Source organism: Pipistrellus hanaki, assembly GCF_964339955.1.
Source record: "Pipistrellus hanaki genome assembly, chromosome: 3".
NCBI lineage: Eukaryota > Metazoa > Chordata > Mammalia > Chiroptera > Vespertilionidae > Pipistrellus > Pipistrellus hanaki.
In genome coordinates this window covers 157,059,707-157,072,372 of record NC_140505.1, presented here as the reverse complement: position 1 = coordinate 157,072,372, position 12,666 = coordinate 157,059,707, and the positions used below count along the sequence as shown (strand labels likewise).

Genomic DNA, 12,666 nt, shown 5'->3' with positions numbered 1-12,666 from the left:
ATTCCAATAAGAAAAATGAATTTTGCACATGTGTTGTCTTTCAGACTGCAATCTTTTCTTTTAATAATTAATATAGGATTGCTGCTTCAGCGAATTTATTAAAGTGATAACAGTGAGGATGAGGAGAAGGTTGAGTTGGAGAAGTGGGGAAAAGAGAAGCTACACAAATAAATCTCTGGCTATATAAATTCACCAATATTAACTAAAGGCCAAATAAATATATGCTTCAATGTATGTTGTAATTATACTGTTGCTTTCCTTCTCTAAATATAATATGGGCAGTAATTATTAACATAAGTAAACTAAGGACAAATTGAAAATGTATTTCTCAAAAAGAAGATAAAAGACATGGTCATATGGAGATTCCTGACTATTTTACTACTTTAAAGAAAATATTTCCTTATGTTAAAAATAAATTATAAATCTGGATTGGGAAAAAAGATTTAATATGCTATCCAATCATTTATCCAAAAACTATTAACAGAGCGTTTATAATGGGTAAAGTACAGTGGCATATGGTATTTTAGGAAATACAAAGAGAATATGGCCCCTGACCACAAGACCATACAATCGAGGAGGAGAAATAAGACATAAATACAGTTAACCTAAATACAAAATAGAATGTGGCAAGAGATATAAGACAGAAATGAATAATTTATAAATAATATAGGTCAGAAGGAGGAATCTGTGGTCGGAAAATGTATTCAAGAATAAATGCATGCCCTGTTTGGTGAGTTCAATGGTTAGAGCAGGGGGTCTTCAAACTACGGCCCTCGGGCCACATGCAGCCCCCAGGGGAGTCTGATCCTGCCCGCCAGGTTTTTTGGGCAGTGAGCGCAGCCAAGGTGTTACAGTAGGGATTAGTAGTTCATATAGTCCGGCCCTCCAGCTCTCTGAGGGACCGTGATCTGGCCCCCACTTTAAAAAGTTTGAGGACCCCTGGGTTAGAGCATGAGCCTGCGCATCAAAGGGTCTCCAGTTGGATTCCCAGTCAAGAGCACATACCTGGATTGCAGGCTCAATCCCAGGACCCTGTCAGGGCGAATGTGGGAAGCAACCAATCTATCTGTCTCTTTCACATCTGTCTCCTCTTCTCTTGTCTCTCTCTCTTTTCCTTCCTCTAAAATCTAAAAAAAAAAAAAAATAACAAAAAAAAACCCTGACTACATTCATGGAGAAGGTAGCATTTGAGAAAAGCCTTGAAGGATGGGCAGAATTGTAACTCGCAAAGAAGGAAAGAAGGAGGGAAGCAGACAGGCAGTGCAAGGGAGTGAGTGCCTTGTAAGTGAGAAGATGAGATTTGCTCAGAGAAGACCCATAAATGTCACTTAAGCAATATTTTTTTATGCTTTTAAAGGTTAATCCTTCCTCCCTATAATTATCCTATTAGAAGTGATTTTTAACCCCTTTTAAGAGGAGGCCCCGGGGACACATCAAAGGAAGTATTTGTGCAAAGTCCCTGCGCTGGTGAGGGGCAGGGCGATTTGGAAGCACTGGTCTGAAGGTTCCAAGGCCACATCTTTTAGTTCGACAGCATCACTCCCTTCCTGCCTCCTAAGGGGGAGAGGTGTGGCCCAGGGTGGAAAGGAAGGCCAGCACAGACCAAAGGGGACTGGAAGCCACGGGCTAACAGGTTTGCATCTTCAGAATAATTTTGAATATCTTTGGGAAAACATTTGCAGAAACAAGACATTAAAAATCCTCAACTGGCCATGGAGACAGAGGACGAAAGAGACAAAGGCTGGAGTAAGAGGTGGAAGAGAGCCAACAAAAATGGCAGTGCTGACAAGGGAAGGAGAACATGGATATAGAAGATTTTACAGATTCAGACAGTGGAATCTAAAGGTGTAAACTGAGAGAGAAAAACATGTTTATCATGACTCTCAAGTTTGTAACCCTGAACTAAGAAAATTCACTATTTTGCAGTAAAATAATTCCATTTTATATATAACTTAGAGAGAGAGAGAGTTTATATAATATATATAAATATATATATATTGAGTTTCAATGGCAGTGGGGCATCTGAGATCAAATTAATGGACCACTAAAGCCATGGGAGTGAGTGACAACAAGAGAATACAAAGAACAAATACCCACTTCTAACCTCTGAAGGGAGTTCTCATTTAAATGGCCAAAGAGGACTAGAAAGAAAAGTCACATAGAGAATGTCACGGCAGGATAGAAAAGTGGCAGGCAGAGAGTGTAGAAACATCTAAGCAGTGGAAGTCATGGTCGTACCACAATCAAATGAAAGACAGCTACAACTTCCATCTAACACAATAGCAAGAAACAAACCAAAAACATGTAAGTTCAAAAGGAAAATGTTACTTTTTAATAATAGAATGTTCTTTAATCTTTTACTCTTGTACATGACATTAAAGTCATTAAGTCACTATGTGTGTATTCTTAAATGTTCATATATGTATATTCCTCTTACTAATTACTGGCCTTTCAGAGCCAATCTATTATTATGATTAATAAGTCTAAACAAAAAGAAGAATAACATTTACTAAATGCTTATATTGCCAGGCACAATTTATATTTTGATATATAATTTTTACTTAATATATTAGTATAATATCTGCTACATAAATATTTGTGTATACAGGATCAGGTATGTATGTTCTATTGTATTTATGTGTGTGTGTGTGTGTATATATGCATACATATCCATATACATACATACAAACCCTGCTCTCCAGATAAATTTAGGGATATTTAAAACTATAGCCCTAATAATGATAACATCATATGCCAATGTACAGGATCTTGAATACTGTTTTTAACTAATTAATTAAATCCAAAGGCCATTGCATATTTAGAAAATAAGTATTTACTGCCATCTGGTGGAAGTTTTGCCTACCTACAAACAAATAAGCAAGTTAAAAAGGCAATATAAAATCTTTAACCGGTAGCATTATTTTTCACTACTCAAATCTATCCTGCTTTAGTAATATTCAAAGAAAGAAGGTGTAGAAAGCAGATCAGAAATTGTGATGCCTGATTTATAATTCTTCCCACGACTGGGAAGTACTATTTACTGAGGCTCTCTTATTATCATATTCAAAATATAATAAAATTACACTCTCCCCCAGAGATATGGCTGTTAACTCTCCTGTACCAATAGGTGACAAGAGTAAAAGATCTATGGCAAACTAGCAGTGAGTGTGCTGACAGCTGACAATTGTGCTGTGTATGTCTGTCTTCCTTCCCCTTATATCACCTAATTACATGAATGGCCCACAGAAACAGATATTATAGGGAGAGAACTGAACCATAATGCAGTACCTGATGAAGTCACAAATATATTATTTCATTCATAATTAAATACTTTATTCCACATTTTGTCCACAGTTTTATAGCACTGTGTATATCTCCAAAACAAATCTTGAATTCTATAAAGCAGTACTGTTGGAAACTCTAAATTGAATAAGGGTCCCTGCTTACTTTAGTATCTATGATATTGTGAATTATAATAAAGAATAAATATTGGGTCTTCAGCTCTTTTCTAGCACAGAGCTTCTAAAACCCTTGGAGTTTCCTAGGTGGTGAGAGAGATAAAGGTGTCTTTTGTAACATTAAAAAGTTGACTTTGGAATGCCCCTAGGTAACCTAAGGATGGAGGCTATGATTGTAGGGTTGGGACCTTACAAGGCAGGATGGTGACTTGTTCACCAAAGGCCAATGATTTAATCAATTATCCTACATAATAAAAGCATAATATGCAAATCTACCGAGCAGTGAAACATTGGTCGGCAGGAGGTGGGGCCAAAGAGCAGGTGAGGCCAGGATAGCCAAGGTGCATGCCAGCGGGCAGAGGGAGGGGATGGCGATGGGGTGGAGGGGCGGTGACCAGCAGCAGGGTGATGGAAGCTGTCCTGCTCAATCGCCTCCTGTAGAGGGAGGTCAGACTGCAACTCCCTGCTGGGAGCAGGCGTATGTGTCAGTTGGACATCCCTTGAGGGCTCCTGGACTGCAAGAGGGTGCAGGCCAGGCTGAAGGACCACCCCCTTCAGTGCACGAATTTGCATGCACCAGACTTCTAGTAACTATATAATGAAGCCTCCATAGAAATTCAAGAAGACAGGGCTCATCATCTGACTAGCTTATTTTGCTTAGCATAATACTCTCCAGGTCCCTCCATGCTGTCTCAAGGGTAACAGATCCTTCTTTCTTTTGTTTCCCCTTTTTAAAATATCTTTATTGTTGAAAGTATTATATATGTCCCCTTTTTTCCCCCACCTACTCCCTCAAGCCTACCCTTACCCCCTGCCCCGGGCCCTCACCACCCCACTGGCTGCATCCATGGCTTATGCAAAGTTTTTGGTTAATTACCTCCCACCCATCCACCCTCCTCCGCCTTCCCTCTGAGATTTCGCAACCTGTTCCATGTTTCCATGTCTCTGGATCCACTCCATTCATCAGTTGATTTTGTTACTTAGATACCACATATGAGTGAGATCATGTGATACTTGTCTTTTTCTGACTGGCTTTTTCACTGAGCATAATACTCTCCAGGTCCTTCCATGCTCTCTCAAAGGTTAAGAGGTCCTTCTTTGTGATAGCTGCATAGTATACCATGATGTAAATATACCACAGCTTCTTTATCCACTCATCTACTGATGAGCACTTGGGCGGTTTCCAGATCTCTTAGCTATTGTAAATTATGCTGCTATGATCATAGGGGTACATACATTCTTTGTGATTGGTGTTTCAGGTTTCTTGGGATATATCCCTAGTTCCTCTTTAAGCACAGATTTATTTGAAACACAGTTCTTTAAAGATAAACCCATTCTCCTTAGCTTAATGTATGTGGCCTGAAAAAGGTAGCTGCCCTCTATTTCTGGACCCACCCCTCTCCTCCAACCTTCTACCACCACACCTACATGTGACATATGTATTGTACATGGAACTCATTTGTACAATACCCCCGGCCTCCTTCCCTGTGGAAAAGCTGTCCCCACTGCCTGAGCACACTCTTTCGCACCTGCCTTCCTCTTCCACTGACAAGTCCTCCTCTGGCCTCCTCCCCCTTCCTTGTACCTCCCTGGCACCTTTATCAAAGTTGTGTTGCACTTCAGTGTTTTCTCATAAACCCACCACAATCCAATTTGCTGCAATACATTTATCTCACAATACTGAGAGCTCTTTAAGGGTGGAAATTAGATTTTTCTAATGACATCACTGGTATCTACCAAATGTTTACAAATAGCTGTCCAATCCCGACCTCCAGAGTAGCTGCCAGGATCAACTTCCAACTTCACTCCTGTTACTAATTAGATCCCCTTCAAATACTTCCTTTCAAAGCCTACAAACAAAGGGTTTGTCACTCAGTAATTCTGGTTGGAACCCATTTCTTTCAGCTGCCCTCTCTTTTTACATTGTCTGCACAGGATTTAGACATTCCACATCTCTATCTGTCTCCTTGGCAATGTCAACAAGGATTTCCCTTTTATTTCTCTGCCAACCTGGGTGTATTGCTTTATTTGAGAATCATGGAAAAGTTCACCCCAAGCAAGAGCCTTCTTTAGTTAATCTCACACGAACCTGACTCTACCTGCACACACACACAATCATCCCTCCACAACCTTGCCCGCTGATAATCCTGTGTCATCTACTATGTGCTGCTTTCTACACTAGACGGTTCAGAAAGGGCAAGGACTAAGTCCTCTGTTTCCTGCTCTACCTGCAGCATTCTCTACCGGGCTGTGTAGTTCATGGGCACTAAAGAAACCTATTCAGCAGGTCTGAAACCTTAAAGATGGTGTTTGCTGTTTTATAAGTTCCAAAATAATTACAACTCCAGCATTTTCAACATCATAACATGTGTGTCTTATTTTTTAAGTAGTATCTGGATATTAAAAATAAAATGAATAAAAGCCATGGAGCTTTTTCTCTCTTATAATAAAACAAATGCTCCTAGGATGTTACAACTCAACAGTTGGGAACTCCCCACGCAGCCTCAATGACATGAACAATGTTTTGCAATGAAAGATCTGGGCATTTTTAAAAAGCAAAAGGATGATCATTGTTTTTCAACTGTCACGGGCTAGTTTCCACCTATTGTTGAAAATCAGTGTTTTATCAAGCGGCAGTGACTACAACCGCTGTGACTTCGCCACACCTCTGGACACTTTCCCACCAGCAGCACAAGCAGCTGAGGTAGGACTTGTCTGGACAGAGCCAACATATGAAGTGTAAAACCCCAACTAATGGATGTCAGTATGTTGAAACTATGACTTCTTTTTTGACACTACAATACTACACAGAATCACTTAATCTGTTATACTAGTTAAAGTCAGTAGAAAATAGATCCCTAGCTTTTAATTTTCAGATACATGTTAATGCTTAATTCTCCTTCTCTCACCTTGCCATAAAAAATATGTTATCTAAAGTATTAAAGATGACAGAAGAGATACTACAAACATATCACACTCTTTAATGAACGAAATAGCATCTGACATTTGAAGTTGTGTTCTCTAGAAATACAATGAAAAGATAATCCTTCAAGTTCTTATACAGGTCTGAGCTGCTTTCTACTTTTCAGTGTTTATTTATGTATTTATGTTCATTTATGTATTGAGGACATGGATCTTCATTAAAGTTAATCAACAATTTAATTCTTAAGAATCCAATTGAATGTATCAAATGACACTGTTTTAATTACAGAAATTAATGAGGAAAACTAACAATATGTAATTATATCGTTTTTGTAGACAACATCTGTAGCTAAAACATCCATTGATTGAAAAGTGAATTAAGAAAAAGAACAATGGCCGAGACCGGTTTGGCTCAATGGATAGAGCGTCGGCTTGGGGACTGAAGGGACCCGGGTTCGATTCCGGTCAAGGGCATGTAACTTGGTTGCGGGCATATCCCCAGTAGGGGGTGTGCAAGAGGCAGCTGATCGATGACTCTCGCGTCGATGTTTCTAGCTTTCTATCTCTCTCCCTTCCTCTCTGTACAAAATCAATAAAATATATTTTAAAAAAAAAAAAAAAAAAAGAAAAAGAACAATGAACATAAAAGCCAAAAGAATTTTAATCCTAGTTTATCTTTTTTGAGACAACTAGTAGACTTTTCTAATTCTTATTCTAGATAAAAATTTTCTACCTCACTACTTAACTTTGCTTCAAACAGTTTTCAAAAAACTTCAAAACAAGTATAAGAAGCCCATAAATTGCAACGCTATATTTCATTCAGCTGAAGGGATTCATAAATAATGAGTCAGGTATTCATAAAATAAGAAGAATCCTCATTTATCACATAATAAAATGAATCATGCCACTTACCTTGAGCCATGTACTCACTGTGCCAAGCACTTTACCTCATTCAATTCTCTTAGTAATCTTACTATATAAATATTGTGATTATCCCCCTTTCACCAGAGGATATTGAAGCTTAGAGAGATTAATTTGCCCAAATGTGGTTCCAAATGCTTCTCAGATACAAATCCCTAAATTCTCCGTCCCAGTATAGAAGCCTGAATAGCTTCTTTATACTCCTTAATTCATCCCAAATACATTCATCAAATAAGTTCTAGGCACTGTCCTAGGTGCAGGGGAAACAGTGGTGATGTTAAGAAAATCCCCTCTCTTAATAGAACATACATTCTGATAGAGAAAGATAATAAGCATGTATAATAGAAAATGCACAACAAATCAGATGGCAGTAAACACAGATTAATAGGATGGAAAGGCCATGGGGTGGGTGCCAGTTTAGATAGGGGATCGGCATGTTTATAGAAATGTCCTGTGTCCCACACCTTTTTCTCATCAGTTCTCCATCCCCACTTTCTCACCCTCCCTCACATCTAAACCCCAAAGTTAGGTAAGTAATACCAAAAACCCCAAATGCTGGTTGTAAATCCCAGAAGAAACAAAGTTGAAAAACAAAAAGAGTTGAGTAGAATGAAAGGATCTTTTCATACATCTTAAAGAAACAACAACAGTATTTTCTAAATTATTTTCAATTTAGATAACCACACTTTAATCAAATCATTTCTAAAACCTCTATGCTTTTACTTTTCTCCACCCTTCCTGTCTGTATGATTGTAAGCATGCTTTTAGCAGAGAAAGAAAAGAGCTTACATGTTTTTACCATATTTATTGACAGTTCTCAGAAAATTCTATGTCTGGGCAAGAAAACCCTCTCCTCTCCAGGGTTATCAACAATGAAAGCCACCCAACAGTGAAACAGTGGCCCCTGGGGATAAACCTGAAACTACCCAGACTATACAACAATGAGCTGATCACCTCTCCAATGCAGACATTCTGAAAGAGTGAAGCTCCATGGGAAATTTTAGGACCAATCACATGAATATGCAAATCAGATACCCCATTCCACTTGACCTTCCAGTAAACCAACCCCCAGAGTTCTGCTGCTGTTTAATATTTTTATTGCTGACACTATTACAGATGTCCTCCATTGTCCGTCCTTTACTCACCTCATGCCAGCCCCAGGCCTCATCCCCCCTTCCTCTGGCCATCACCACACTGTTGTCTGTGACCATGGGTTATGCATATATGTTCTTTGCCTAATCTCTTCACCTTCTTTCATCAGCCCCCTTCTCTCTGACATATGTCAGTCTGTTCCATGTACCCATGCCTCTCATTTTATGTTGTTTAAGACAAAGATTACTTGAAGGCTTCAGTTAACGTTCACATTTGAAGAAAAATGTATCCGTCAACCCAGAACACGATAGGCAGTAATGAAACGTGTATAATGTCCTAATTTGGACTTGCTCCTGCAAATATTATGTATTTTAGAAAACCTAACTGCCTATTTCCCCATTTCAGAATCAGAGATTCCATAGCACTACATCCACCAGTCTTACCTCTGCCGCCAAGTAGTTCCCAGTTGCAAGGTGTTTGAATCTGAACAAGCTGTTCCACTGCCCCGCACCCCCACGGCATGGGTCGTGATGAACCACCTGCAGACAAAAAGAGCAGGGACCATAATGGCTAAAGCATATTCATGGACCTGGCAAGCAAATGCCAACAGTTTACAAAGGGTGCCCGCCTGCTGATGCTAACTCTTCAAATCTGTGTTTCGTGAGAGGACAACGTGGCAAAAAAATAAAAGTCCCCATAAATGAGCAAAGGACATAACAGTGAACTCACTGTACATGCATGATAATACGCTTTATGTCTGCAAATACAGCTTCTCTCAAAAGACATAGTCCCAGGCCAAAACTGGAAATATGGTGGGGTTCCCCCCATTTGTTATTTAAGCATTCATTCAACAAACAGTATGAAAAACCTGTGATGTGCCAGGTGGTCTTCTAGGCTATAGGGACACAGCAATGAACAAGGCTAGAGCTTTCAATGAATAAGATTTGAGGAACCAGGGAAGGCTACTTTAGCATGGACCTCAGCCTAAGATAAAACACACAGCATGAGGAGGTGATGTATGAACCGAAACCCAGAGATAAGAATGAGACAGTCATGCAGAGAGATTGGAAGAGCTCATTCCAGGCAGAGAGAACCACAAATGCCCAGGCCTGGAGGTCTGGATAATTTAAATCTTGCCCCTTCCCATGTGTGCTTCTGGCTAGCACCATGTCCTTTGATGCCTGTCCTTGGAACTGGCCTTGCCCCAAATGCTGAACCACTAGGCTGGTTGAGAATAAAAGCAGAAGATCTGAAACAGGTGGTAATGGCCAGTTTGGTGCAGTAGTAAGACTCGGGCTTTACAGCCTGAAGATGACTGTGTTTGAGTCCCGGCCCAGCCAGGTACTATCAAATGATTGCAGTGAATAATTTAACATCTTCAAGCCTGTTTCTTCATGTATAAAGTGGGTTTAATTCATAGGATTGTTATGGTGATAACTATCACGAGACATATCAGAGTGCTAGGAGTACTTTTCATCATTCTCCCTCAACAGTTAGCTTCTTTTTATTAACACTGACCACTCGAGAACTCCTGCTCAGCCCCATGTTCTGTGTGCTAATATATATATGCAACTTCCTATGCCTTTTGTTAGACTCCATCTTCTATGTCTTCTCCTACTCCAATAGCTCAAATGAGATAATTATGAAAATACTTACAAGTGGATGAAGTCTTTAAAACCAGCCCATCCTATAAGGCTCAGTTTTCAAATCAAACTTCTTCCACAAATCCTTTGCTAATCACACCAGCATCTGTGACCTTGTCAATGTCTGAATTCTTGCTCCCTTGGGGGAGCCATAGATACCTTCGAGAATCTGATAAATCTTGGTTTTCTTATGTACACACACACACACACACACACACACACGCACACACATTTTGTATACACATACTAGAGATTAACAAATAACTTGAAAATCACCATTGATCCCAGACTAAGAACTAGCCTATAGTACGCCTAGCAATGGGAGTACGGCTCCCTAGGGGACAATTTGGAGATACAGAAAGGAAGATGTTTTCATTTGTCACAGTGACTTGGGAGGAATGCTTTTGGCATAAAGGGCAGTGGATAAGATATCATACATCCTGCAATTCACACATGTTAGCATACAGGGCCATCCCACCTTCACCCTCCCATGCTTCCCTGAATTACAGGGGCAGGAAGCCTGGCTGGTGGGGTTCTGGAGACATTTCATCAGAATTGGAAGCAAAGTATAGAGAGGATCCTCTTTTGGCTCCAGGAAAGATGGTGGCGGCTGCCTGGTGAAGGCTCCTACCTGGTGGGGTGCAGGCTCCTGCCTGCTGGGATGCAGGCTCCCACAGGGTGGGGGGTATTCTCCTACGGGGGAGGGGGAGTAGACTCCTACAGCCTAGGGTGCAGGCTTCTACTGGCTGGTATGCTGGCTCCTACAGGGTAGAATGCAGGCTCCTACAAAGTAGGGTACAGGCTCCCACAGGGTGGAGTGCAGGCTCTTACTGGCTGCGATGCAGGCTCACTGGGTGGGTGGGTGAAGACTCCCAAAGCACAGGAGGAGAAGCCTGGACGGGCTCAGAGGAGGGGCAGTAGTGGATTACTGCACTGCAGATCCTCATATAAGACCATTGCTCCCGACCCGTTTCCCCATCCAGTCCTTCCAGTAACACTGAAACCTAATTTCCTATATGAAATACCTCTTTTCTTGAAACACTTGATGCTCAGACTTCCTGACTGATACACTATACAACAGAGAAATGTGTCCCAGCCTACTTCCTTCAGATCTCCTACAGAAAGAAACCCGCCACAAATATAAATTGGTAATACTTTGATACATAATCATATTAAAAAGTATTTACATCAAGTTATATGAGAAGGCCAATAATTTAAGAGAAATACACTATGAAGAGAGAAGCTTAAATGAATTCAAGACATCTCAACATTATTGAATAATTTATTCACTCTCTCCCTTCTGACTGCTCAGCGGGTTATAACATTTCCAACTAATGCATTTTGTTGAAATGGATTTCAGTGCAGTGGTACAGTTACAGCCAAAGCTATAAAATTAATAGCAAATATATTGAAAAGATTCAAAACTCCTTTCAACAAATTTAGAGCCAAACATCAAATAGGCAGAGGCACATGAAATGCAGGGAATTCACTGTAGAGGGAAGTCATTATGTGGCCTTTTCATCATTGTATTTCATTAATAAAGTTTTAAAATAATATCTCACATTATTGTTATCCCTTTATTTTTTTAATTTTTGGAGCATACTGATAAGAAATTTATGGTAAGAAAATGCATATTTTAATTATCAATTTCTTTTCAGGTAACTTATCTTTCAGTCTTACCAGGATGAGAGAAGTTGTCAGGAAGAAGTCTAGGGTGATGGCTCTTTTCCCCAACACCTTCTCAATTCCTTATCTCCCCCTGAGGGATATGGTCTCTCCTGTATGCCACAGACTGAAAGGATGCCTCAACCAGTGGCAGATTTCAAGATAGAAAATACATTTTTGTGCTATTTCATCTCTATTACAAACCATGTCATCACTTAGAGAATTATTTTGATGTTACACTTATAATTAAGGCTCAGCTCATATGCATAAACATCATACTACTTCATTTCTCTGTTTTAGTAGTCTGTAATTTGCCTTATTGTCCCTGTTTCAATTATGGTTATTTCCCTCTTTTATAATCATGTACAATTAAGTCTCTTCTGTTAAGCACTAAAGAGTTTAATTATGCACCTCTGCTCTTTCATTTTCCTGTGCTCACATAGAATGCTATCTTACCCTCTGCATTTACCACTTCTCTTGTGTATCCTTCAAAGCTAGGTATACATATACTATCTTCTAGGGTACGATTCTACATGTTGAAGTAGATATTATTTTATTATAAAGTATTTTCCTTTTATTTCTCCATCATATTATAATTTGGGGCATTTTATTAATTTTTAATCATGAGAATATTTAGATAATATTACCTATGAGTTTCATTTTAGGATATTAAAGTATCAGAGAATATATGCTGTAAAGGGGAAGTAATTGGATTTAAGGTGGTTGTGATCCAATGTATAAGCCTGGATATTCATTAAGTCAAGATGGAATTTATCAGATGTTGGCTTGTTTATAAGAAATTGTGCATATCTTATCTCCTCCACTGTATAGAAAGGTTCTGTAAAGAAAAATCCATATCTTACATTTTCATAATTACTCTACCATATTGGGACATTTTAAAAATACTTTTCAAAGGTTGAATGAATCCTTAACTATGGCTCTCCTCATCCCAATAAAAAATAAAT

The 12,666-nt window shown here is 39.4% G+C and overlaps 1 protein-coding gene across 1 annotated transcript in view; it reads right to left on the bottom strand.

Annotated features, from left to right (window-relative positions):
• Positions 1-12,666, bottom strand: part of ITPR2 (inositol 1,4,5-trisphosphate receptor type 2) — a 416,442-nt gene that overhangs the window by 307,809 nt on the left and 95,967 nt on the right. Inside the window, exon 9 of the mRNA XM_084877146.1 lies at positions 8,837-8,932. Within this exon, the coding sequence (XP_084733272.1) occupies positions 8,837-8,932 (96 nt within the window). The remainder of the gene's footprint in view (positions 1-8,836; positions 8,933-12,666) is intronic.